Raw genomic sequence first — 25,665 nt, forward strand, 5'->3', positions numbered from 1 at the left:
ATGCATATAGGTCAAAAATTGAATGAAAATTTTGTTTTCATGATTTACACCATTATACCACTTTTTTATTTTCCGGAAAAAAAAAAATTAAATTAGAAGTTTTTTTTATCAATTTTTATTTCTTAAAATTTTTTTTTATTTATTTGGTATTTATCTGGTGTTATAAAAACGGCAGTAAATGCTGTAACGCTGCGTCCGAATAAGAACATTCAAATTTTTAAGCTTCTATTAGGAGTGAAAATTATATTTTTGAACTCTAAAAAAATGAAAAAGCATACAGATTGAGGTGAAAAACTTACTAATAGATTAAATTTTTTAAGTTTATTAAGATTCAATGAGTTTATTTCCAACTTAAAACATCATCAAAAATTTTCAATTATAATTTACTATTTATTTACATTAAATATTTATACTTTTGACTCATTCATAATTTCTATTTTATGATGAGGTATTTCAAGAATTGTTTTCATAATAAATTTAAAAAAATGTATGGGAGACAGCGCTGATGTTGAGAACCTATCTTAACAGTAGATGTCGTTACACTTAAGTTTTGGTAGTAGGCTTAAAAAGGGGAGAAACATATAAACAACATATGAGTTTACGATCTAAAATAAATTGTGATTGATGGTTTTAGGAAAAAGATAGAAATAGTAAAGTTAAGTGGCCTTGATTATAACATCTGATTTATTCCTGTGAAAAGCAAAGTGTACTTAAAATTATTCTGTAATATATTATTTTAAAAAATAATCTGCGAAAATAAATATTTTTATAACTTACGGCAACTTAATAATCGCAATTATAAAAGTCACTTTAAAAATAATAAAATATGTTAATGCATTGAATAAAGTTTTTATAAAATGAAATAATTCTACGATTATTTTTTCAAGATCAATTATTTATTAATTATATCAAAATTCTTTTTATAAGAAAAAAACGAAGAAAAAAATTTTCACTATCTACAGTTGAAAAAAATTAAAAAACGAAGAAAAATAAAAAAATAACAGAATTTATAAAAACAATAAAATTAAGTGAGTATAGTATCAAAACATTAAAGATTAATCAAAAGAAGAAGAAGAAAAAAAAAATTAATGCTTAGCGGAGGTTAATTATTTGTGATATATATATAAATATATCTATATATATATATATATATTATAATGCGATCAGCAGTAAATGTCGAATTAATTGGAATTTATGTACTTCGACTTCTCTGTTGGTGTTGCGCTGAAGTAATTGCGGGTGGTGGTGCATTGGACAGTTCATCTGGATATCATGCAAAATCAAATGAGGCATCACATCATATTCGTTCGACGACATTCTCGCCAACATTTGCTAAGGGTATCGCTCAAGCTGTTGCTCATGATGCCTTACAGTCTCGTAAGTTAACATTGTGATTTATAATTAAATTTATTATTCGAGCTAAAATATATTTTCATAGGTCTGTCATAATTATTAACAATTGATATTTTAGCTGTGGATACTTGTAATGATGATTTAGCATGCATAACAATGGCATCACACGATCGTTTAGGCTTAGAGGCTATCAGAACGTTACATAGTCAATTGGATGATGATGCCGATGGTGATGTCGATTTGTCAGAGTCTGATGATGTAAGTTTGTCTACAGTAGTTCAAAAAACTTATGGTAATTGTTTGGAATTTATAGGAGCACCCCCTTATTTCTGAACATAAAATTGACAAAATAAAATTTTCTTTGAATGTCTTCTTTTTTAAAGTTCATTAAAAATAAAACAATTTGAAGAAAAATTATTTTAAAAATTCCAATTTTTCGATTTAATAGTTAAAGAAAAAAAATTTGTAAAAGTCATAATTTTTGGAAATAGACAATTAAAATTATTTTTTTCAATTAGTTTGTTTTTGATTTTACAACGATAAAGAAATTGGACTTGATTCAAGAGAAGAAATTTTCAAATACAAAAATCATTTTGAAATATTTGATATTTTTAACTCAATGGGAAAGTTATTGAACAAAGTAAAATTTACTGAAGACGAAAAAATTTTTTCTTTCAAGATTGATTTGCAATAATCAAATTCTTCGGAATAATATTGCTTGATTTACAAATTTTTAATCTAAACTAAAATATTTGAATTCATTAAACTTATTTACATGAGTTTTATTAACGATTTTCAGTAAGCATTTCGTTTTTTTTAACACTAAAAGCTTCAAAACTTATAAAAAAATTTATCTAGGTGGTTTTCATGGTTTTTATCTCAAATTCGCCGTAAAAACAAATTATTTACAAAATAGTATACCATATTTTTATTTTTCGAATTCTTATCGCTAAAAAGAAGTAGTCCCTAGTTTTAAACAATACCAAGAGTTATATTAAAAAAAAAAAAAAAAAAAAAACAACATATAATTATACTTACTTGTGAAATTATTCAGTTTCTCAGGGAAGAATTACAGTATGAAGCTGGTTACGAACGACGTCAACGTGCTTTTCATCATAATGATGATATGCATATTAGTGTTAGGGAATTATGGGAGGCTTGGTTGAGATCTGAAGTTCATAATTGGACAATCGAACAGACTTCTGAGTGGTTGACTACAAATGTTGAGCTTCCGCAATATGTTCCAAACTTTATACAACATCGTGTTACAGGAGCAACACTTCCTAGGTTTGATATTCTCACTAATACCAGTACTTTTGAATTTTTCTAAGCACAAAAATAGTATCTGATAAGATAACAAATTAGACAGTTACAAGTAATTGTGTTTATTATGTGGGTAATATTATAATTATACGTAAAAATAAATTCTAAGGCGAATCTTTTTTTCTGTTTGCGATAGACTGGCTGTGAATAATATGCACTATCTTAATAATGTTTTGGGCATTAAAGATCCTATCCATAAACAAAAGATTGCACTGAAAGCTATGGATGTTGTATTATTTGGACCGCCTAAAGGTTAATATTTTTCTATATTAAAGTTTATAATTTAAAATAATTTTTTTTTCTTGAAATTGACTTGTATTAAATTTTATGAAATTCGTTTTGGTAGATACCGGCCATAGCTTAAAGGATCTTATATTAATTACATTGTTGTTTGGAGCGCTAATTGGATGTTGGTATGTTTATCAGCAAAAAAAAAGTTCACAGAAGCATTTAAAACGAATGATGAAAGATATGGAAGGTCTTCACAAAGCCGAATTAGCATTAGAAGATTTACAGGTATTGTATGAGCGATTCTTTATTTTTTTAATTTTGTAATATTCATGATAATAGTAATTTCTTACTAAAAAATATCTTCTAAAATAATGAGTTGTGATGGAAACCATCCTATCTAATCAATGTTATAAAAAATATGATTATTTAAATAGCAAAGAGTCATTTTTTTTGGTAAAAAATAATTTTTATTGATTTTTTTAATTCAGTTAACACTTGCTGAAAAAAAAAAATTAAAATTTATTATATTAAATATTACAAAACTTGATAGAATTTTTTTTTAAATATGTTAAAAAAGAGAAATTTAAAAGAAAAAGTTGTAGCTAATATCTTAAAAAATGTTATTTTAAGAAATTTATAACATTCTTTCAATTAGATAAAAATAATAAAAAAAATTGAATCATAAATGTGTGTATGAACCGGAAGTTATGAAGGTTGGATGCCAACAAATATTCAAATCTTTGGAATGCAAAAAAAATTCCTTACAGTAAAATAAAATAAGTCAAAGGTATGAGAAATAAAAAAAAAAAACACCTCGGTACCACAGGCTCCAAAATTCTACCCTCAAAAGTCACAGCTATTAATTCAAATTTCGTAAAAACAAAAGTATACTCGTACGTTTTCGTTACACGCGGTAGAAGTGAAACCTTCAAGAAAGTATACTTTAAGGTGAGTCAAATGTAAAATTTTAGGAGGATAATTATAGGGTTCATTTATAAATAATATTGATACCAAATTTAAAATTTATTTTACATTTTAAAATAAAAGTCCCAAAATCAAACGTTTTGTCCAGCCAGACTACCCCCACTACCTCAGACTCGCAACAGCACATACTAAGTGCTCGTTGCCTGAGGAAAAACAATTTTTTCTAAAATAGACAATTTTTGCCCAGAAGTGCCCAAATAAAGCTCCTGTTAAAAATTCTATGAAAATCAAATAAATCGTCTCAACCCAAAATAATTTCAGGAAATGCCCAAACACAGCTCCTGTTAAAAACGGAACTCAAAATTCCAATTTTAAAAGGTTCTTCACGGTAATTGAATTTTGGTACACCCTAATGTGTAGAGTTGTTTGACTTCCAGTCTGAAGAGGATGTAAGCAGAAAAAATATTTGATGCTTGCATCAACAGGAAGATCTTTAAACTTCCCCGTCCATTTTACAGCTTTAAATTTACTTGTGTTAGTTTGATTTTTATTGTCAATCGATAATTGAAAGGTAGTTTTATTACAATTTTATTTTACTATTCGATTGTGCCCAATGTCTTTCAACCCCCTCCCGCCTGTGTTATTTTTTTCGTGAAAAAAGGCACCTCAATAAGAGGGTTCAGTGACAAAGCCCTGATGGGATTTCAATCAACTCAGAAATCAAATATTAACAGGTCTATTTTTTTCTAGAATTAAAAACACAAATCTGAAATTTTTCTATAATTTAGACTTGATTGAAATCGCCTCGAATTTTTCATATCTTTGAAATACCTTTATTATCTACTGACTTTGCTTATTTTGCATTACTTTACGTAATATAACAAAATCCAGAGTTGCCATAGGTACAGTAATCTCTAATCTACAAGTTAGAAATGATAAATGAAATAATTTCAAGTGTATTAACGTTTTTTTAAGTAGTATTATATCTTCAATTGCTTCATGTACCATTACTGCGTAGGAATTCAGATATACTTCATTGATCGGTTGCATTAAAATAGAATTGTACAAAAGTATTTTGTGTATTGAGCCTGCAGTGTCTTACAAGTAAGTAAAATTTGAAATGAATAAAAATGACCCGTCTTATAGTATCTGAAAATACGCATGAAATAAAGTGAAATTAAAAACATATGAAACTAAATAGATTTCCACTTCCATGTTTTAAAAACCAAATATTCCGAGATAGAAATGGCTATAACATCATAAGATGCGATTTCAGTAGTTTGTTAGTTTATAAAATCTACAAATGAAAACTATTTTTATGTATTTGAATCCTTGAGCAATCAAAAATAGGAAAGAATAGACAAATTATTATTAATATATGTGATGTGATACAATGTGTGTTCAAATTAGTCGTATGGCATACGTAGAATCCACAGCAATATGCGATAAAAATAATAATTAATATTCAAACAGTAAACAATTGCTAAAACTCAAAAAATTTTTAAGCAGTACTTGGTAAATTATAATTGAGAAGTGCAGAAGTTCTGTATCGTATACAATATATTGTTATGCACTAGAAAATTTAAGTAATATAGTCGTTGTATATTAATGTCGCTATAGCTATTTGTTCGACGCTCGAAAATGTGTCAGTGACAATATTGTTGGTACCTGACACGTGTCGAATATTAGTCATGAAGTGGAGTCTTCGGAACTATCAAAGTAATGTTCTTTCAGAGTGAATTTCTTGTAAACTTGCTGCAGTGGCTAGCAATCGGTATAAATAGTTTCATACCTATGTCTTTTTTTGCCCTGCAGGCGGAAAGTGGCAACTTTCGCCCCGCTGCGCTTAACAAATTTGCCACTTTCCGCCTTTGTCGGACAAAAAAATAGTATACAGCCCTTAGAAAGTAAAAAAAGAAAACCTCAGATCACATGTTTGTCGACCTCGGCTTCGCCTCGGCCAAAAATTACATGTGATCTGAGGCTTTTCTTATTTTCCTTTCCAAGGGGTGTAATATACTATGAAGTTTTTGGATTCACGGACAAAAATTGGCTTTTTTTTTTCATATATACTTTCGGTTATAAAACTGCACCAATTTCGGATATAGATGATTTAATATGGATTATCCATTCGTCTTCGGTTTTTGAGTTAATCAATATTGTTACTTCAGCGAAGATGTGTTTTTCCACCTTTATAGTTTCTTCAAATTCAGGTATCCTGTGCTACTGATATCTCTCCAGGATTTTTTTTTGTGTGATCAAAATTCTGAAATATTATTGATGAACTTTTTGTAGAAAGTTTACTATTGTAAATTTGTAAAAATATTACAAAAATAAATAAACCAAATAAATATTTTTTTAAATAAAAATAAAAAAAAAATTGAAGTAATTGAATAAATAAAATAGATCATTTTTGTGGATCAATTAATTTCTCGGCAAAATATGTATTCGAAACAACTATATTTGATAGGATTCTGATTTTAAAAAATGGTGTACTCATGTCCTTATTTATATTACTCTTTGCTACTATACCGTTTTTTAAAATAGGTATTATTATTAATTTTTTGAATATTTATCTAATTTTGGTTTTTTGTTCTTTTTAGAAAGAGCTTGAGAGAGCCAGATTGGAGCAAGAAAATGCTACAACAGCCAAACAAAATCTAGAAAAAAGACTTCAAGACGAAAGTATGAGTTTACACACGTCGTATTCAGATTTAGAAGTTTCACAATTAAAAGCTGAAATCGAGGTTAGTAGTTTAAAAAGTATTAAATAAATTTTCACTGTACCTGTACCGAAGTTTCAATCTTTGCTCCGTTTTGAGAAAAAACAAAATTACATTTTTTACTTGAGAGAAAACTAAAAAATTTCCTAACAAGTGGACTAACTTTCGACAAAACAACACCAAAAGCTCCGAATTTCGGTCTCATATAAGCATTCACAGAATTTCAATGAATTGAACTAGTTCAAATTGATACGGTCACATTATGCTCGGGTACAATGAAAGAAAGTTTGGTAAATCCAAACGTGCATGCCTTATAAGCGCTCATATTTTGCGTACACAGAAAAAAAATGTTCACTTGAGCTAAAAAAATGTTTTTCTTCCTAATTATTTTCTTAAGTGAAAAAAAAAAAATTTTTTTTGACACAAGAAATTTCACTGATTTCAAAACAATTAATTCTCTTACTTTAAGAAATACGTATCTTGATCCAAGAAAATTTATTAAAGTCAAGAAAATCTTCTTGTTTTGAGAAAATTCAGCCTCTTGCTCTGAAAAATTTAGTTCTTGATAGAAGTAAGTTTTCATTAATATTTTTATTAATTAACATGTCAAATAAGAAGATCAAGTAATATTGAATCGTTTTTTTTTTTTTTTTCATTCAATATGTATGTATGTATCAAATATTCAAGAGAAAAATTTTCTCAAGGTGATAAAATTTTTTTCTCAGCTGAAGTAGGTGGCGCTGCTTCTCTAAAGTATCTAAAAATCTTGATTAAATATAAAATTTTCTTGTAACAAGTATTTATGATAATTTGAATTAAGAAAAAATTACTTCCACCAAGAATAGAATTTCAAGAAAAATTTTTACTTCGGCCAACACAACTTCGGTCCTTCCTTCAGGCACCCGAAAATTTTCTTGAGCCAAGAATTTTATTCTCCAGTCAAGAAATTTTTCTTTCTGTGTAAATATTTTGAATTCATTTTAAAAATTTTTTTACATCTAATAAGGATTTAAAATCAATAATTTATTACTTTTTAAATATATTTTGCATTATGTTCATTGAGTTAGAAAATAAATGATAGTATTGTTGTTATTTTTAATTTATAATAGCTTTTTAAACGATAAGTAAACTTTACCCTACTCGATAAGATGTCATCACGTCATCAGTAATACGAGGTGACGAACAAATATATTTTTTATTATAATAAAATCGATTTTCAAAACAAGGAAATTATATTTCCACTAAACTTAATTAACTAATTTTTTTTTATAAAATTTGACACTTTTTATAAAATCTAAATAGTAAAATTTCATAAAATTTTATCAAATTTTTTTCCGGGTTCTTTACAAAAAGTTATGAAATCCCAAATCAAACAGTTTGACTGTAACAAATTGCGCCCCGCTCACTTCCACAAGAATATTAAAATAAAAATTTGTTCTTTACATAAAAATATAAAATAAACTAATGATTTTCAAACATCGAAAAGAATTTTGCTGCAATTGTAAAATAAAACGAAAACTTTTTTGTACGTATTGGTGTGTGCTATATTGATGAGTACCCCAAATTTTTTCAAGTCTGATACTTAGTTTAATGTTTAAAAATTTATAGGTAAGTAGATTTTCAGAGTTACATAAAGAGTAAAATATTCTGAAACTATGCACACCAAGTACCTACGTTCAAAATGTTTTTTTTAAATTTTTTTTTTTATTTTTAAAGTTGCAACAAAATTTTTTTCAATTTTAGAACATAACGGTTACTTGTATTTTTATTATTTTATATCTTTTTGTGAAGAACACATTTTTTTTCTTTTATTAGTCTTGTGAATGTGGACGTGGCGTGATTTGTTACAATAAAACTGTTTTTGTTGGGATACCCTTACTAACACTCGCATCTATTCCGACCCAATAACCAAAGTTGCAGTGCAGAAGTTGCTGTCGAATGATTGGTGTCCATTAGATATTAAGCTGATATTACACATATCCAGAATTTTCAAATATTGCTGTTAGATTGACACAAATCTGCTGATGCAGTTTGGTGTCTGTGTGAGGCGCAGATTGATGGCAAACTGACTGCAAAAATTGGAAAGCCAGAATCTGCTGTCAGTCTGCAAATAGCCATCATCAGTGTATGGCGTTCTAGCTTAGCCTAACTTAGCCATATTTTATTGATAAAACAGAAAATTCTATAGTTTCTGCTCCTCAGGTTGACACCAAACTGTGTCAACAGGTAGATGTCAGTTTGCTACCAAGTGATTATTAGGATAGTTCATTTAAATTCAAGGTTTCTAATATAAAAACAACTTTATTTTTTAGATGTTAAAAATGGAACTACAGCGCGCTGAAGGAGAATTAGAAGATCGCTGTTGGTCACCACCAGTTGGGCTGCAGCACTGGTTACAATTAACTCATGAAATTGAAAATAAATCTTATACAAAGAAAAAAATATCTGCAGAGAAGCAATTGCAACAAGCTCGAGAAGCAGTAAGTATTTTTACAGAACAATAATTCAACAAAAATCAGAAAAACGGTCCACATTTTTACACATTTTTAAACGTACTTAATTCTGAAAGATCGACTTCAATATCAAATTTTTTTTTAACTCTTCGAGATCAGAAACATATCTTTCCTAAGTATTATCACTAGCGATATGAAATGACCGTTAATTTTTACTTCGGTGAAATTACAAACAATTAATGAGCATTCACACTTTCAGTTTTACTGCGAATTATATTAAACAAATTTTTTTCATGTCAAAGTTGTAACGAGAAATATCTTCTTGAGCTAAAATCATTCGAAAAACTCACAACCATACGTTAAAGTCATTTTTATTAATTTTACTTAAAGTAATATTAATTTCTCCAATTTTTTTTGTCGCGGCGCTAATTGACTCAATTGCAAGTAAGAATACTACTGCTACTACAATTTATTGATTCTCATATTAAAAATCATTAGACTTACTTTTCAAAGAAATAGAAGTATCAAATCGAACTTCAATATTTCTCGGTGATTCCAAACAAGTTGTCACCCAGCATAAGATAAATGGTTACATAAAAATGGAAAATAATGCCACTTAAAACATTGAATTTTAGATTTCTTATTCCAAAGTTAGAAGATTTTATAAAACAATATATTGTTAATTTTTCTATCAATTTATATTAGCTCAACGAGAATGAGTTAGTGCACGCCTCAAAAAGCAAACGCGTATGAATAGACATGTATTAGGGAGATAACACTCTAAAGTTACAACCTCTAAGGTGATAAATAATCCACCTTATATTTTATGAAAAATTATTTTATGTAGCTAAGGTAAGAGTCCCAGTAGATGCTCATGTACCAGTACATGCTCACTCCATGTGATTGTATATCTCTATATTCACAAATATAGATATACAAATAATATACAAATATATATACAGCTAATAAAGAAAAATGTTGAAAATTTTCAACATTTTAAATTCTTGTAACACGAATGCTCTTTCTTCTCACAAGCAATTTTTTCTCTGTGTATGAAGAAAAACTTCACAAACTTATAGCATGACAAATTTTTTTGGAATAAAATTAAAGCACTCTCCACTAGTTGGAATCAATTTCTCATATGATTTAAATAAAAATGTTTTTACATGTTTTTGAGAAATCTCATCCTACAAGTTGGATAGTATTTAATTCCATTTTAGATGAAACGATCGACTAATCAAATTTGCTATGCGTTGTGTATATTTAATTGGTTTGAGTTATTAATGATTCAAAGCATTGTTCCTTTTCATTTCTATATGAATATTATTACCACGGCATAAATCTTGAGTTATGCTTACATGTTAATATTCCCACTATAGATAGCTTTAATAGATGGATTTATTAAAGTACTACCACCAGTTGTAGAATTTAAAAGTGGCATGTTATAGAAAATATTTCATCAAAGTATCGCAATCGATGACTAGTTCGTGAACTAATATTAGAAATTGTTTAATAATTAGTAATAATTTTCTTATAATACATTTGAAAATTTTGAAATAATGAATATTTTCTCTTTAGTGTGAAAAATTACGCAAAAAACGATCAAGTTTAGTGGGAGCATTCGTATCGACTCATGGAAAATCAATTGATGAAGTTGACAAGAGTATTGTTGAAGCAAGAACGGCTCTGAATGAAGTGACCGCTGAATTACAGGAACGGGTACATCGTTGGAAACAAATCGAGCTTCTCTGTGGATTCAACATTATCAACAATAACGGATTGAGTTATCTTGAAAATATTTTGTATCGTGGCGCGCCAAATGGACGCAGCTTAGCATTACGAGGTAAAAATGATTCATATTCGTTTTTCATTTAAACATCATAATTTTTCAATTTAGATATCGAGGGTACTCTGACGTAACCTCGGATCTCAAAAAACACTACTTTACAGGAGAAACAAAAAACTTTTTTCGAGAAAATCAAATTATAAAATCGTAAACGTCTATCGCTAATTTCAAAGTTTTAGTACTTTCTCATAGATATTTATACGCTAATTATGTTTCAGAAAAAAGATTATATATTTTTTTTTAATAAATTTTTGAGATACGAGTTTATGATCCGGTAAAATTCGAACAAAATGTCGTGTTACGAGGTTTTGCACGCTTAAGTAAAGTTGACAATAATTAGCGAAATAGAGTAATTTATTTTAAATACTTATTACAAACATAGTTATAAAATCAAACATTAATAATAAAGTAAGAAAATAATTATTGACGTTTTTTTAATTATTTTTATTATTATATAACTTGTCAAATTTATATTATATACTTTGGCTTTTATTAGTTATTGCAACAAAACCGATATTATACTATATCACGTTTTTTATCAATATTTAAATAAATATTCTAATAACAAAATACTAATAAAGATAATTAAACAATGTTTTAAACATTATTCATATAAGTTTAGACTATTCGTCAGTATGAACCAAATTATCATAAAATAAATTATAATTTTTATGGATTAATGATTTCAGCGATTGTAAATCTTTAAATTTTTGAGTAGTAATAGGGATAGAATTTTTGTACAAAGGTTTCACTTGAGCTTGGTTATCATTAACGATTCCTTGATTTTTTCGAGCTCGTTTTCTTGATAATAACCCTGAACTTTCGTCTAAGACCACTTTTTTAGATTGATGAAAATTTTTTTCATTTGACTCAGTACTTGTATTTTTCACGTTTTCAAAGGAATTATCAGGAGTTTGTATCTCTTGTGAAGACAATGATTTATCAGAATCTTCAACGAATAAGCCTGTTTTTTCATCTAAATGCATGTTAATAAACGGTATTCCAGTGTCATAATCTTCGATGGAACTTTCAATTAATCCTGAACAGTATGGTACCAGTTCTCCAGTTTTTTCATTAAGAATCATGACAGGTGATGATTGAAAGTTCATTGTATCTGGTACAGAAATCGTTGAAATTCCTGGTGTATTATTAATTTTTTCAGCAGATATATGTATAGGCAAATCCAGCTCAAAAGATACATTTTCTTCTTAATGAGTATCATTCAATTTCTTTTGTTTAGATTCAGAGTTACCTGAAGATAAAAGTAACGATGATTTTGGTAAATTTTTTTGTTGACTTTTCACACATTTTTTAATAGATCGTTTTTTTGAAGGTATTTTCTAAAAAAAAATGTAAATAATTAATATAATTAAAAGAAATAAAGTAAACTTGATGACAAATAAATGAGGTTAAAAAATTATATCAGTAAAAATATCAACTTACCAAACGTTTAATTCATTTAAAACAGTCACAAGAATAATATGAAGTACTTTCAATTGCTAAGAATTATGAACGTTTAAGTAAAATAAATATATATTGCATTGAACAAATAAAAATTTTCAGCAAAACATAACTCTAAACAACACACGGTTTCAAGTTTTACAAAAGACACCTAGAGCAACCTAGAGTGCGCGACTGTATGTCGTGAGTTACGTGTTTTTGACATTGAGTGCCTGAGATACGAGGATCTTTTTTTTAAATAAATAATAAATGAGTGAAAAATTTTTTTTTTTAATTAAAAACAATTATAAAAAAATATATTCTGATCATTATTCCGATTTTAACTCAAAACCCCCAAAAATCGAGTTACGAGGTTACGTCAGAGTACCATCGATATGTAGTATGAGACTTTAATCCTCAAAAATAAATTTCAGACTCCGTAATAAGAAAGCAAAGGATTCAGTACTCAACAATATCATTATTAAGAAAAACATAATTTGAACGTGATTTATAATCTCAAACCAATCCTCTGTAATTCCAACACCCATTTTAAATTAGAATATAGAAAACTCCCACGCAGCTGAAGTCTTATCACAATCCAAATTATACTCCCTAGCTATTTATATTACCGCAGTATTTCATCTGATGCCTTTTCTAACCCAAAACCGCGTCGTGCAAAGCTTTTTGTCAGTAATAATTTCATACAGGTAAACATAAACATGTTAACACAATATCTGGTTAACTAGCTCAATAAGATTACCCATCAAGCATTGAAACTAATATTTTTTCTTTCCCACTACTGTTGCAATTTTTGATTTATCAATTTGTAAATATAAAAAAAAAAAAAAAATATCCAGGGTAAATGCACCAGTAGTTGACCGATTAAGAGTTTTCAAATTTCGAATTTATCAAAAATTAATTTCTATAGGGTTACTGATGATAGTTTAACATATTACATCATTTATTAATAGATAAGTTTCAGATTTTTCATGTCATTTATGAAAATTCCATTAATATTTACTTCAGAATGTAGATCAGAGGAAAATACCAATAATTGATCGGTGTGATCCAAATAGTTAACCGCGAAATGAACCAGTAGTTAACCGATTACAAAATTTTGATAATTTTATCAATTTAAATCGATTTTTTATGTTTAATTTTTTATCTGTATATTTTATTGTTCTACTAAGCTACACTTACATTATTAATCAATATAACTTTTTTTAGTTTATAAAAACACATGACAGTATAACAGCATACTATAGCATCCCGCCCCGGCTTCGCATGGGTATTTAACAAAAATTTCAAAATTAAAAATTATAATACACACACATAAACTCTTCTAGGTATTTGCGTCAAGTTATTAAAAAAAAGAAAATTATAAAGAAAGTTTGAATATTATTATTTTAATTTTTATTTTAATGATTTATTTTGTTATTATTTTTTATTTATTTTTTTATTTTTTAATAAGCATTTGATTATTTTCTTTATTTTTAATTTTTTTAAAAATATCGTATGTACAAAATAAAAGAGCAGGGTGAGCGGCGACCCCACAACTTTATTCGAATATTTACATTTTTAAACTCATGATATCTTTCGTATAGAATGTCCGAATTGAATAATTCAAAAAGTTGTATAAAGGTATTGGAAGCAGTCTTGAATATGAAGTAATTTATTTTGATAAGGATTAATACCAAGATACAAATTAAGAGCCTTTTTTAGCGGTGGCATTTCAATTAAATTCTTAAAATAAAAGAACACTAAGTGGTGGCATAACTATAATAGTTAGATATATGCTGTCGCAACACTTTTTGTAAATATTGATGTGTTCTACAAAGTCGTACACAGAAAAAAAAATGTTCTTGAATCAAGTATATATTTTTGAAGAGCTCAATATTCTTGGCTTGAGTAGAAAAATTCTTGATTTAAGAAAATTTTTCTTGATTTAAGGAAACTTTACTTAATTCAATAATTTTTCGTCTTGATTCAAGACAATTACCCTCTTCAAAATTATATTCTTGGTTCAAGAATTTTTCTCTTGAATCAAGTTATTTTTTTTTTCTGTGTAGTACATTATTTTATTCTATCATCAATAGTTTTCGCAGCGCATGCGATGTAAAAGAATATTTTAGGTAATTTTTTTTACACCTTAGGTTACATTATTGGAGTTTTAGTAAGAATCCCTAATTTTTTTGAAAATATAATATAGCCTATGTCACCCGGGCATAGTGTAGCTTCCCAACAGTGAAATAATTTTTCAAATCCGTTCAGTAGTTTTGGAGCCTATTCAATGCAGACAAACAAACAATCAAATCTTTTCTCTTTATAATATTAGTATCGAAGTATAGATTATTGCTGTGACGTTATCGCGAAAATCTTCTCTTTTTTTGTTAGTAGATTTTATAGAAATCTAACTATTGCATTCATCCTCATGACGAAACGGTTGAAATTTTTCTATTTTTCGACTCAGCTTGTCAAACTAATTCAGAAAATAAATATGGTTTAAAAGTTTATATATGTACCTATGTATTTACACACATAATGCGACTTGTCACGACGCCAACGTTTACAATTCTCAACAGATCCTAATGAAATTCATTATAGTTATTCTTTGGAAGATTTTCGAGGTCAAATTTAAAGACGAGTTAAATTGATTAGGGATCATCCATAAATTTCGTCACACCTTAAAGGGGTGGGAGAGAGTATCTCCACAGTGTGGCATTGTGTGAAAAGGGGCAGGGAGGGGATCAAAAGCTTTGTGACGTCACATGTTAAAATTTGAAATATTCAAACGCGAAACTTATATATGAATAAAAATCTTTAAATATTTACGAACTCGATCTATATTTATTAATACTTTAGCACTTTCGTTATGAGATTATCTCTCACGCAACATCTAACTTCTAAAGCGGCGTTGTAATGCAAGTGAGATACTAAAATTCTCAAGGGTTCTGAATGGTAAGGGTCTGAGTAGATTTATATTTTCGGCGAGTGCTCGTTCGCTCGCTTTTGTAAAAAAATGAAAATAACTCTTTCTTTTTTACTATTTTTAAATAGATGCATAAAATTGAAAAACGTGTAACGTCACATCACAAGTGGGAGGGGTTAAAAAGTCCTGAAATTCGTGTGACGTAACCTATGGATGGCCCCTTAATTCGTTTAGAAATGACAGTTACTTAACATTGTCAAAAACTTTGAAAAATCACATTTCTGTAGATTCTTATTGACATAACTTTTGATTGCAATAACTTATTGAATTTCTGTAATTTCCAACTGGAAGCTCATGAAATACGCTTCAATTTTTATAAAGAAGTCAATATACAAATTTTAACGATGTAACATGTAACATGTAACAAATTTTAAAACGTTAAATTATGAAAGTGAAGATATTGAAAGTCTGGTCCTGGGTTACGATCTGACAATTGTAATTTTTCTTTTAATTTTTTTTCGTGTATTTTCTAAATTTATATAAAATTAACAATTGGATGATTCCAGTCCCATGGTATTACTCAAATCTTATGCGAAATTATAAATTAAAAGTACAGTATCATCTAACTTAGTCTGTCCATGAGTTTTTGTTACAATCAAGTGCTTCTTTGAATGAGTTGATTAAACCAGCCGAAGGCGAGGGTGGCAAACACGCGAGAAAAAATTACCAACTTTTTTCTCCGTGGTGCACATGGTATTTTCTCCTCTAGGACCTAAAAACTTACCAGTTTCAGTTAATTAATTATCCTTTAGAATCATCAAATAATTCTTCAACTTGCTTTTGTTTTACGTAGTTTTTTAATCCATCAAATCACTCCAAAATATTTTCTTTTATGATAGAAGCTCGAGCTTTTGAGAGTGTTTGGGTATTTTTTAAAGCTATATCCAGAATGTCTTTATAGAAGTAAAAAAAATGATTTTTTTTCCTGGCGTATTATTAATAAAAGGATTAGGACATTTATCGTCAATTAAAAATTTTTGCACTGCATCCTTAACATCTTTAGAATGCATCGAGAAGTCAAGTCTAGCTTTCTCGATTATCCATTTGAATGATCCAGTTATTGATAAAGAATATGAGAGCCCATTTTTGTTTCATGAGGAATACTTTCATTTATAGTTTTTATATTTTTCTGGGTTGGAAAATTTTCATATATAGATATATCTGCAATTATCGCTGTTATTAATTAATAACACATACTTATATTTACTTGAAACATCAGCTGAACTCGGTAATCACACAGTATTTAATACATAAAAATAATAAAATGAGTTATTTTATTATTACGACATTAAACAATTATCTTTTTTTTTTATTTTCATATAAAAAAAAGTACGAAGTTCGAATATTTTGATAGGTTAGAAACTTTCCTTAACTTAGACAAATGTGCTATGCATGTGATCATATATTGGAGATTTAAAACATCATCTACTCCAATAATTGATCGAAGTTAGATTTTTGTAATATCTCATTAATTAAATTATTATATAACTATTATTGATTGTTACAGAACTTAATTTGATCAAATTAACTGAATATCAATTATTTTATTGACAAAAGAATGTAGTCACTTCTCAGATACACTACTATAGTAACTGACCGATTTAAGTCAATTTGCAAGGAGAATAATTTACATGAATTATTTTCGGCGTTGTAGAAATTACGCAGTAGATTGCAAAGTTACGCGTACATTCTTAAATGCGCTACCATCAGCTGGTAGCCCTTAACATTTTGCTGTGCTGCAGCTACTTTAATATAAATGCATTTGGAAATGTATGCTATGAATAATGATTATTATAAGTTGATATTTATTCAAATAATATTTTTGAAACTATAACAAATTTATCTACTAATAATTATACGATATTAATTAAACAATCGGTCTACTACTGGTGCATTTACCCTATTTATTTTATTATTTTTATTTTTTCAGGACGAATAAGCAGTAGTCAAGACGACCTAGACGATGACGGAGGTTCATTGTACGCACAATCAATTTCTGGTGCAGCAGGTAAGACGGAAATGGATACCCATGAGCACCTCGATTAACCCTTAGTTAGTGTTTTTTATTTTTTGTAATTCGTTTGTAAAGTTTGTTAGTGTTATGTTTATATCGTATTATGAAATAATACGTATATTTTCATATTTATTTTCGTTTTTTTTTTTTCAAAAAATATTCTTTGTGTTAGTAATATGTTTGTGATTAGTAGATTTTAATTATTTTTTCAATCTCTGAGGAAGATTGAAGTGATTCCAATAATTGTTATTTTTCGCAATAAAATCGTACATATATTTATATGAACTTATCTTACATGACAACAAGTAAATTCGGTTTTTACTTTTTATAATTATAGTAATTATAGATTTGCTTAAATTAATAGAATTTTATTGTAGGGTTGTTTAGAATAACTATTTTTTAAATTTATTCTTTTAGTTTTTTTTTAGATAGATCACTTATATGTTATCAAATTTTATTTGTTATACCTTGTTAAGCAACTGGAAAATTAAATTAGTAGATTATATAAATTCTAATTAAAACTATTTGTTATTTATTTCTCAAACATCAATATGAAATGTCAAAAATCATTGATTCCTCTTTTTTTTTTTTTTTTTTTTTTTTTTTAATAATAATAATAATAATAATAATATTGGGGGAGCTTGATCTATTTATGCTTTTTTAATATTTAATGGAAAATTTTCTTTTTTGAGGCTTTGCATATGAATTACCCTGAAAAGTTTATAAATTTTAATATCTCGCAACATATTAAAAAATTAAGTTTTTTTTTGTAGTTCATCATATATTAGAAAATATTGATGATAAGAAAGTGTGATAGTGAGATTTATACTCGGCTGCCATCGCCGCAATTTTTTCAAATATAGTAGAGCGAAGTTAAATTGAAATGATAAGAAAATAAACTCCTACTGAAACATAGATGCGATCAATTAATTTTTTTCAACTGAAAAACGAACTACGAACCTACGACTAAGACCTGGATTCCTAAAAAATGATACTTTTCCTGTAGATGTACCCGTTTTCTTTTTTAAATTTAGTTATTGCTTAAGCATGAGCCTTGAATTCAAAAATTCATGTCGAGTGGGCATCAAACATCAAACCAATATCGTTACGAAATTTAACCTTTTCGAATCTTACCCATAAGTAATGGGAAGCTTGAACAGATCCGCCCATGATTCCAAGTAATTTATGTCAGTAACGCGAGCCACTAACATACAACTTTTAGTAGATTTTCCAAAAACTAAAATTGTGTGCTTGTCTCAATGTTTTGACTTTCAAACAAATTTTTCATTTTTTGTCTCAGCTAATTGAGTTGATTCAAAGATAATTTGGTTTAAAAAATGTATCTATGTGATACAATATATACGGGTTATTCCACAACAAATTGAGAGTTTAAAAATTTTTTATTTTTGATTTCCTAATTTCTTTTTTACCCATTGAAAAACACTGTCAGGTAAGTTTTAAGATTTTTTGAAAAGATGTAAATGACCGTTAAAAGATCCCAATTTTGAGTGGGCCAGTACCAGTACAGTCAAATCGTGAGTAAAAAACAGCACGATGCGTAATATCGGGAACTAGAACTTTCTACCCACAATCTGAGTGCACTAAGCTCCAGTACTTGGAGTTGAGGCAAATAAACTGTGCTTGTACCTGAAAAAAAAATCTGGAAAATGGTTGATCTGAAGGCCATCCCTGCAACTTCCCGCCAATTCTATACCTAAACGCTTGAAATTGCACTTATGACGTTTTTGAGCTCTTCGAGCTCATAAATACAATTTGTGTATTATTTTGAGCTCTCCGAGCTCAAAAAACAGCTTTTGTATGCTTTTGAGCTCGTAGAGCTCAAAAGCTTGATAGAAGTTTGATAAAACACTATTTTTTGAATTTTCAAATCGCAATAACTTTTGAATGAATGAACCGATTTTCACGCGGTTGGTGGCATTCGACGCAGTTTTTTAAGCTTTATGAAGAATCTTCAATTTTAAATTGATAGAGCGAAAAATTTCGGAGTGATTCCGAAAAAACACTTTTTTCGGTTTTCTTTCGTCAACGATAACTCACGAACGAATCAATCGATTTTGACCGGACTGGCGGTGATCGACGTGGTTTTTTTATGTTAAGAGCTGATTAGTTTTTGGAATTGATCGGTAAAGCCGTTTAAAAGTTATTCCAAAAAAACCACTTTTGAAAAAAAATTTTTTTGTAGTTTTTTTGCGATTTCTCAAAATCTACCGGTCCGAATCGTTTCAAAGTATATTCAAAATCTAAGTTTGGCCAAGCCCTTTTGAATGAGAAAAACACACACACACACACACACACACACACACACACACACACACACACACACACACACACACACACACACACACACACACACACATTATATATATATATATATATATATATATATATATATATATATATATATATATATATATATATATATATATACAGACATACAGACACCATCGCGGGAATAGTCAGGGAAGCTTCCTAGGACCTCGAAACGTCGAGAATTGATGAAAACTCGATTTTCGTTAAACGGGGTGAAAACAATAACTTCCCGATTTTTTAAAATCTTCAATTTTCTTAGCGGGAAGTTAAAAAAAAAAACTGGACCCATGAAGGTGATACTCGCGCGCCTAACTCCGTCCAATCAGACGTTCGAGCCAAAATTTAGCGTCTCCAATTGAGCTTCCAATTTATAATATACTGAAAGCGTTACTGGTACCGTCATAAAATATAAACGAAGACGATACTGACATTAACTTTGGAATCCGAAAGCCTACTGAGGATACCTAACCTGAGCCACGATGTCTTCATACCCATCTAGAAAGTACCCGTCACCACAAGACCACTAAAAGTGACAAAAGGTTTAGGCTAATCTACCTATTATGCAAAATAATCTGCATCAGTAATGCAGGCTGCTAAAAGATGGTGAGAAGCAACTTCTTTTCGCCACTTTATGTGGAGCTTCTCTGCTTTTAATTCTCAAACAGGTTAATCCGTCTTTGTTGCACTTGTACGATAAATGGAAACTTAAAAATCAAAATTCTCGTTATCAATTCGAAATCAATAAAAAGGTGCTCTGTTAGGAAGTAGAGTTTTTTTTTTTTAATTTTCATTTATTTAGTAGAAATTTATGAAATTGCAATGGCTAGGGAACGTCTTTTAACTGAATCTCAATTTGATAATCTAGTTTTTGAATAGTCATATACACCCATATATCTAATTTATTAACCCATCAGCACTCCTATTATGAGCATTTTATTCACGTTCATCTTAAAGCGCTAATAAGTTTATTTTTCAAATGAAAATGATCAGTAAACTTTTTTCAATCTTCAAATGATTATATCTGTTTTCGAATTAAAAAATTATTTAAAAGTTTAAATATATATAAAGTCTGTAAGAAATATTTTCTTCGCGTTCCCCAGAAAAATGTAAGCATTTTGCTTATCACTGGACTAAAGGCGTAAATCTCAAAATCGCGTGTCCGGTCATTACCGGTGTCGCTCATATATGTATCTTTTACGGCAATTCACTGTGACCCCTATAGAATTAGCGTAAAACGTGAGCATATTACTACTCATCATGAGAGTAAAAATTACCGAAAAGTTGACGAAAATGTTGACGGATTAACAAAAAAACTTACTTAAATGGAGTTAAGGTGGTTAATATACATTCAAATTTGGTGACAGGTCGTTGAAACCACCAAAGTTCCTACTTTGGATTAATAAATAAGTTTTCTTGGATCCTTTTAAAACTGTTATCCTAAACGCCTTCTACTAATACGGAGTTTTGTTAAAGACATCATATACTTAACAAAGCCTGTGAGGAGAATAAACTACAGAGGTTTCAAGAAAGGAAAAATTTTACACCAAAGCTCCTACACTATCATTGAACAGAATGAAAATAGAAAATGAGTGTGTCCATGTCATTTTGTGTTTTAGATGCCATAAGAGTGTATAGTAAATTTTTTTTCGAGAATCGACGTATTTTAGTTCGAAATGTGCAGAAATGCAAAAAAAAAATTTTATACGCCCTTATGGTTCTCGGGACCCACCTCGGACGACATAAGGGCGTATAAAAAATTTTTTTTTGCGTTTTTGTTCATTTCGGACAAAAATACGTCGATTTCCGAAAAGAATTTTTTCTATACGCCCTTATGGCATCTGTAACACGATTTGTCTAATTCAAAATTTAATGACCCTGTAAGCAAGCTTTAGTGCAATTGACAATATCTAGCAGATCCACCTCGTACAAAGAGGTGGGGATCCGTTATGGCATTATTTTATACGACAATTTTTTGTAAATCCATAAAATGTTCGTATCTGCGTACCCTCCCATCTTAATATCCAAACGTACATTTTACGTTAATTCATTGAATTAGCGTTGGTTTGGTATAAACTTATGAACAGTTATGAGCAGAACGGCATTAATTTTCTTCCTTTTTCAATTCGCTTTCATGTAGAAACGAGACCCGCCAAATTGAGGCAAGTTAAACTCAATTTTGAGCTCATAGAAAAAGAGCCAAATAAAGAAATTCAATGTACTACAAAATTTCCATCGTGGTAGCATGTAATATGCTTTTTTACGCCTGTTTATCAAAATTTTACCAACAGTAACTTCTTATTGTAGTGTATGAAATATTATTTATTTTTGATTTTTATCATTTCGTCAATCGTATTTTTCTACGTCTAATTTGCACTGTAGTAATTCTTTACAAGTTCAATTGTGTTTAGTTGCGATTCCCCGCTTTAATGACCACCAAAAGGTTAATTTTTTTATTTAATGATGCAAAAAAAATGAATAAATCTAAAATATAATTGTAAGTAAATTTTTATTTTCAGGTGGCTTAGAAAATATTAGCTGGAAGGAATCATCTTTACCACCAGATTCGTCAAGTAGTGAAACAGGAAAAGAAACACCACCAGAAGTACATTTTACATTAGGAGATGATGATTCAACACCACTGTCATCATCTAAAGCATCATTAATTTGTGATAAATCATCAATAGCTCGTTCATTTAGTCAAGATGCAAATATTTCGACTAATGATGATACTAGAAACAGTATATCATCATTTTCGAAGACTTCACTTTCTGATAATTCACTTTTGGATTCTTCAGATAAAAAAATTCAAAAGAGCTTGCGTGAGTTACCAACTGTCATGTCGGTTGATGATGAAACGCAGTCAACCGACTCAAATTCAACTGCTGACAATGATGAATTAAAACGACGACGAAGAAAATTATTTCCCGCATTCAGAAAAAATAAAGGAAAAAACACGTGATTTTTAACACAAATTTCAATTAAATAAATTCAATTGATAATAAAATTAGCGCTTCCATTAAAACTTGAGCCAATTTTTTTTTTTAGAATTTTTAATGTTAATTATAAATTTAAAAATAATCAAAGTTTTTTTGCAAGTGCAATTGGCAAAACTTTAAGCAATAATTTTTACTATAATTCAGTAAAGAGAGTGTAAAATTAACTTATTAAAATGATTTGACCGTCGGGTTTTATTAAAATTCTAAAATTTATTAATTTTAACCGAATTTGTAAATCAAACAATATTTATTTTAAATTTCCAAAAAGAAAAGATTTTTTTATCTTACTTCAAATTGAATTAACTCAAACGTACGTAAACTTTTTACATAGGTTTTGGTAATGTCATGGAAATAAATACTTATTCGCATACGTGATATTATGTATAATCGTTACAATTACATCTGACTTTATTAATAATGGTCATGATCATAAAATTCATAAAAGTTATTCTAGTGAGCAATGTAAAAAAAAAAAAAAAATTAATAATGTTTGCAAGCATTTTGAATAATTTGGAATTTCAATTTTGTTGATGGTAAATAACCGTTTAATAAAATTGTTTCAAATCTTCGAGGGAAATCATAACTTAGATATAAATAGACCAAATTTGTTCAATTTTTAAGATCAATAAATAAGCCTACAAAGCTTCCATTGATCTTTAAGATGGAATAAATAGTTTACACAAATCTAATCACAATTATTTCCTATAACATTATAGAGTAATTGTACTAAAAAGTAGGTTTTTAAATAATTCATCTAAAATTTATGGTAATAATTAAATTATAAAGAGTTGTACCTCATAATTTCGATGAAAATGACAATATAAATAAGAAAGATTTTCTTCTTTGAAAATATTAGGATACATCGATTTTGATTTTAAAACATAATCTTGGTAATAGGTAAAATAATTGTCTAAAAAAAAAAAAAAAAAAAAAAAACCATTTGCAATATAATATTAAATTGATAATTACTAAGAGATATTTATAAACTTAGTATTAATTTAATTGATATATAATGTTTATAATTTATCAGTAAGAAGTTTAAAATAATTGATTCTAATAAATAATTGTATATTGAAAACAATAAAACATTATTCTTATAATAGAACGGCATTCTCATTTGTACAAATAAATTGTAAAAAATTGTACATAAGAGAGAGTTAATTTCAAAATCACCGCATCGAAATATATGATAACTTTTAATAACTCAAGATAAAACTTTGTATTAATTTATTCTTGAAAAAGCTCAGAATTTCTGGCACAAACTAAAATCAGAAAATGTAACTCAATTTTTAGCATGGATTTTTTGCCTCTCAGGTGGAAAGTGGCAACTTTCGTCCCGCTGCGCTAAACAAAGTTGCCGCTTTCCGCCTTCGTCGAGCAAAAATAGTATACCTCCACGGGAGTAAATAAGAAGCCTCAGATCACATGTTTGTCAACCTCGGCTTCGCTACTCGGCCGACAATTACATGTGATCTGAGACATTTACTTTACTTCCTAGGTGTAATACATACCATTTTTGTAAAAATCCGGACATTTAGTTGTTGCTTTCGACAATTTAGATGGAAAAATTGTGAAAATTATAATTTTGCATGAGAGTGAATGGGGAAGGTTATTTCCTTTTTCCATATTGAAAAATATAAAAGTATGCAATTATTTATAGAGATTCTCTGAGTAAAAAACTCAGTGCCGATAGCTTCCCACATAAATTTTTATCTATAGAAAGTATTCTTTCATAAATGTTTAGTATAATTTTATATTTCTATTAAGCTTCCGATTTGGAATGTTACGAATCTCCGTATTTATATGAATGGATTGTTTTAACTGAGTATTTTTGAATAAAAAACACAAATTTTCTGAAGAATCTCTTTTTTGAAAGATATTTTGAAAAAAATTTTATAAAAATTCTATGTAAATATAGCTATGAGAAAATACATCTTTAGAACTATGTGCGTAGCTAATTTCCCTTAACTTAACTTAAATAAAAATATCTCTTTTTTTCTTTTGTACTAAGTTCGTTATCGCACATTTGGAAATGGGGGATGGGGACACTCCGTAGCAACGGTTACCATGAATTTTTCAACTTTTGTTAATTTATTTGACTGTGCTTGTTATTGTATAATTAAAATATAGCGGAAAAAAAAACTTTATTCCAAACAGGTATCTCGCTAAACTTCTTGTTTCTTATTCAACTTGTGTGCTTCATAAATCTAATATATAAAATATGAATGTTATGTTATAAAAGTCATTCATATCTTCAAATTCTTAACTTTCTGCTAGTAAAATGTATAATTTTCTGACATTTGGGAAGTTATTGATTTCAGTTTGATGATTGAAGGTTGAATTTTTTTGAAATTACGATATAATTGAATGCCGACAGGAAATCATTCTTTGATATTTAGTTAACATTTGAAATAGATATTATTTAATTTTATTTTAACATTGTCTTACATATAGATTTTTTAACTAATCGAATTCATGTTTTTTGATGGTAGTTTTTTAAAGTTAATAATTATAATTTCAACTGTTCAAGTTAATCCACCCAGATAAACCAATTACTGACTACCACAATGTGTTAATTACATAAAACATATTTATTTATTATTGATCATTTAAACTATTTTTAATATTTTCAAAATAGATTTATAAAATAAAAATTTAAACAAAAAGTTACGGTGCTGTTTAAATTAAAATGTTAGATGCAGCTTAAATTAAATTTTATGTACAATTTATTTACACTCATTGTTTTAAAATTAATAATTGATAAATTTACTTTAAGTATGTATCTAATATTTGTTAAATTTTTTTGATTAGAAAAAAAAAAAATTTGAAGAACGATTGATTCTACAACAGGCCATTCCCCATATGCTTCCTGCTATTTTCAAGTTCAAAAGTCCGAAAATTTGCTTATTATCAAGTTTTGAGTTCCTGGAGCTTACTAATTTAAGTTATATGTATTTCCGAGCTCAAAAATCTATAAGCTGCATTGGTAAAATACTTATTTTTTTAAATTTTGAATTGCGATATCTCCCAACGAATTAACGG

The 25,665-nt window shown here is 28.3% G+C and overlaps 1 protein-coding gene across 2 annotated transcripts; it reads left to right on the top strand.

Annotated features, from left to right (window-relative positions):
• Window positions 1–968: 968 nt before the first annotated feature.
• LOC123262361 (stromal interaction molecule homolog) lies at window positions 969–23,929 on the top strand. 2 transcript variants are annotated; one of them, XM_044724527.1, is made up of 10 exons: window positions 969–1,377; window positions 1,472–1,611; window positions 2,408–2,640; window positions 2,813–2,928; window positions 3,023–3,192; window positions 6,435–6,578; window positions 8,867–9,034; window positions 10,586–10,850; window positions 17,213–17,290; window positions 22,144–23,929. In XM_044724527.1, the coding sequence occupies exons 1-10, from the start codon at window positions 1,158–1,160 to the stop codon at window positions 22,584–22,586; spliced, it is 1,977 nt and encodes a 658-aa protein (XP_044580462.1). In that variant the 5' UTR covers window positions 969–1,157; the 3' UTR covers window positions 22,587–23,929. The 2 variants fall into 2 exon arrangements, with proteins under 2 accessions (XP_044580462.1, XP_044580463.1); XM_044724528.1 differs by having other exon boundaries at window positions 970–1,377; window positions 17,213–17,334; window positions 22,144–22,218.
• The last annotated feature ends 1,736 nt before the right edge of the window (window positions 23,930–25,665 follow it).

The sequence above is a fragment of the Cotesia glomerata genome, linkage group LG4 (genome assembly GCF_020080835.1).
Source record: "Cotesia glomerata isolate CgM1 linkage group LG4, MPM_Cglom_v2.3, whole genome shotgun sequence".
Classification (NCBI taxonomy): domain Eukaryota; kingdom Metazoa; phylum Arthropoda; class Insecta; order Hymenoptera; family Braconidae; genus Cotesia; species Cotesia glomerata.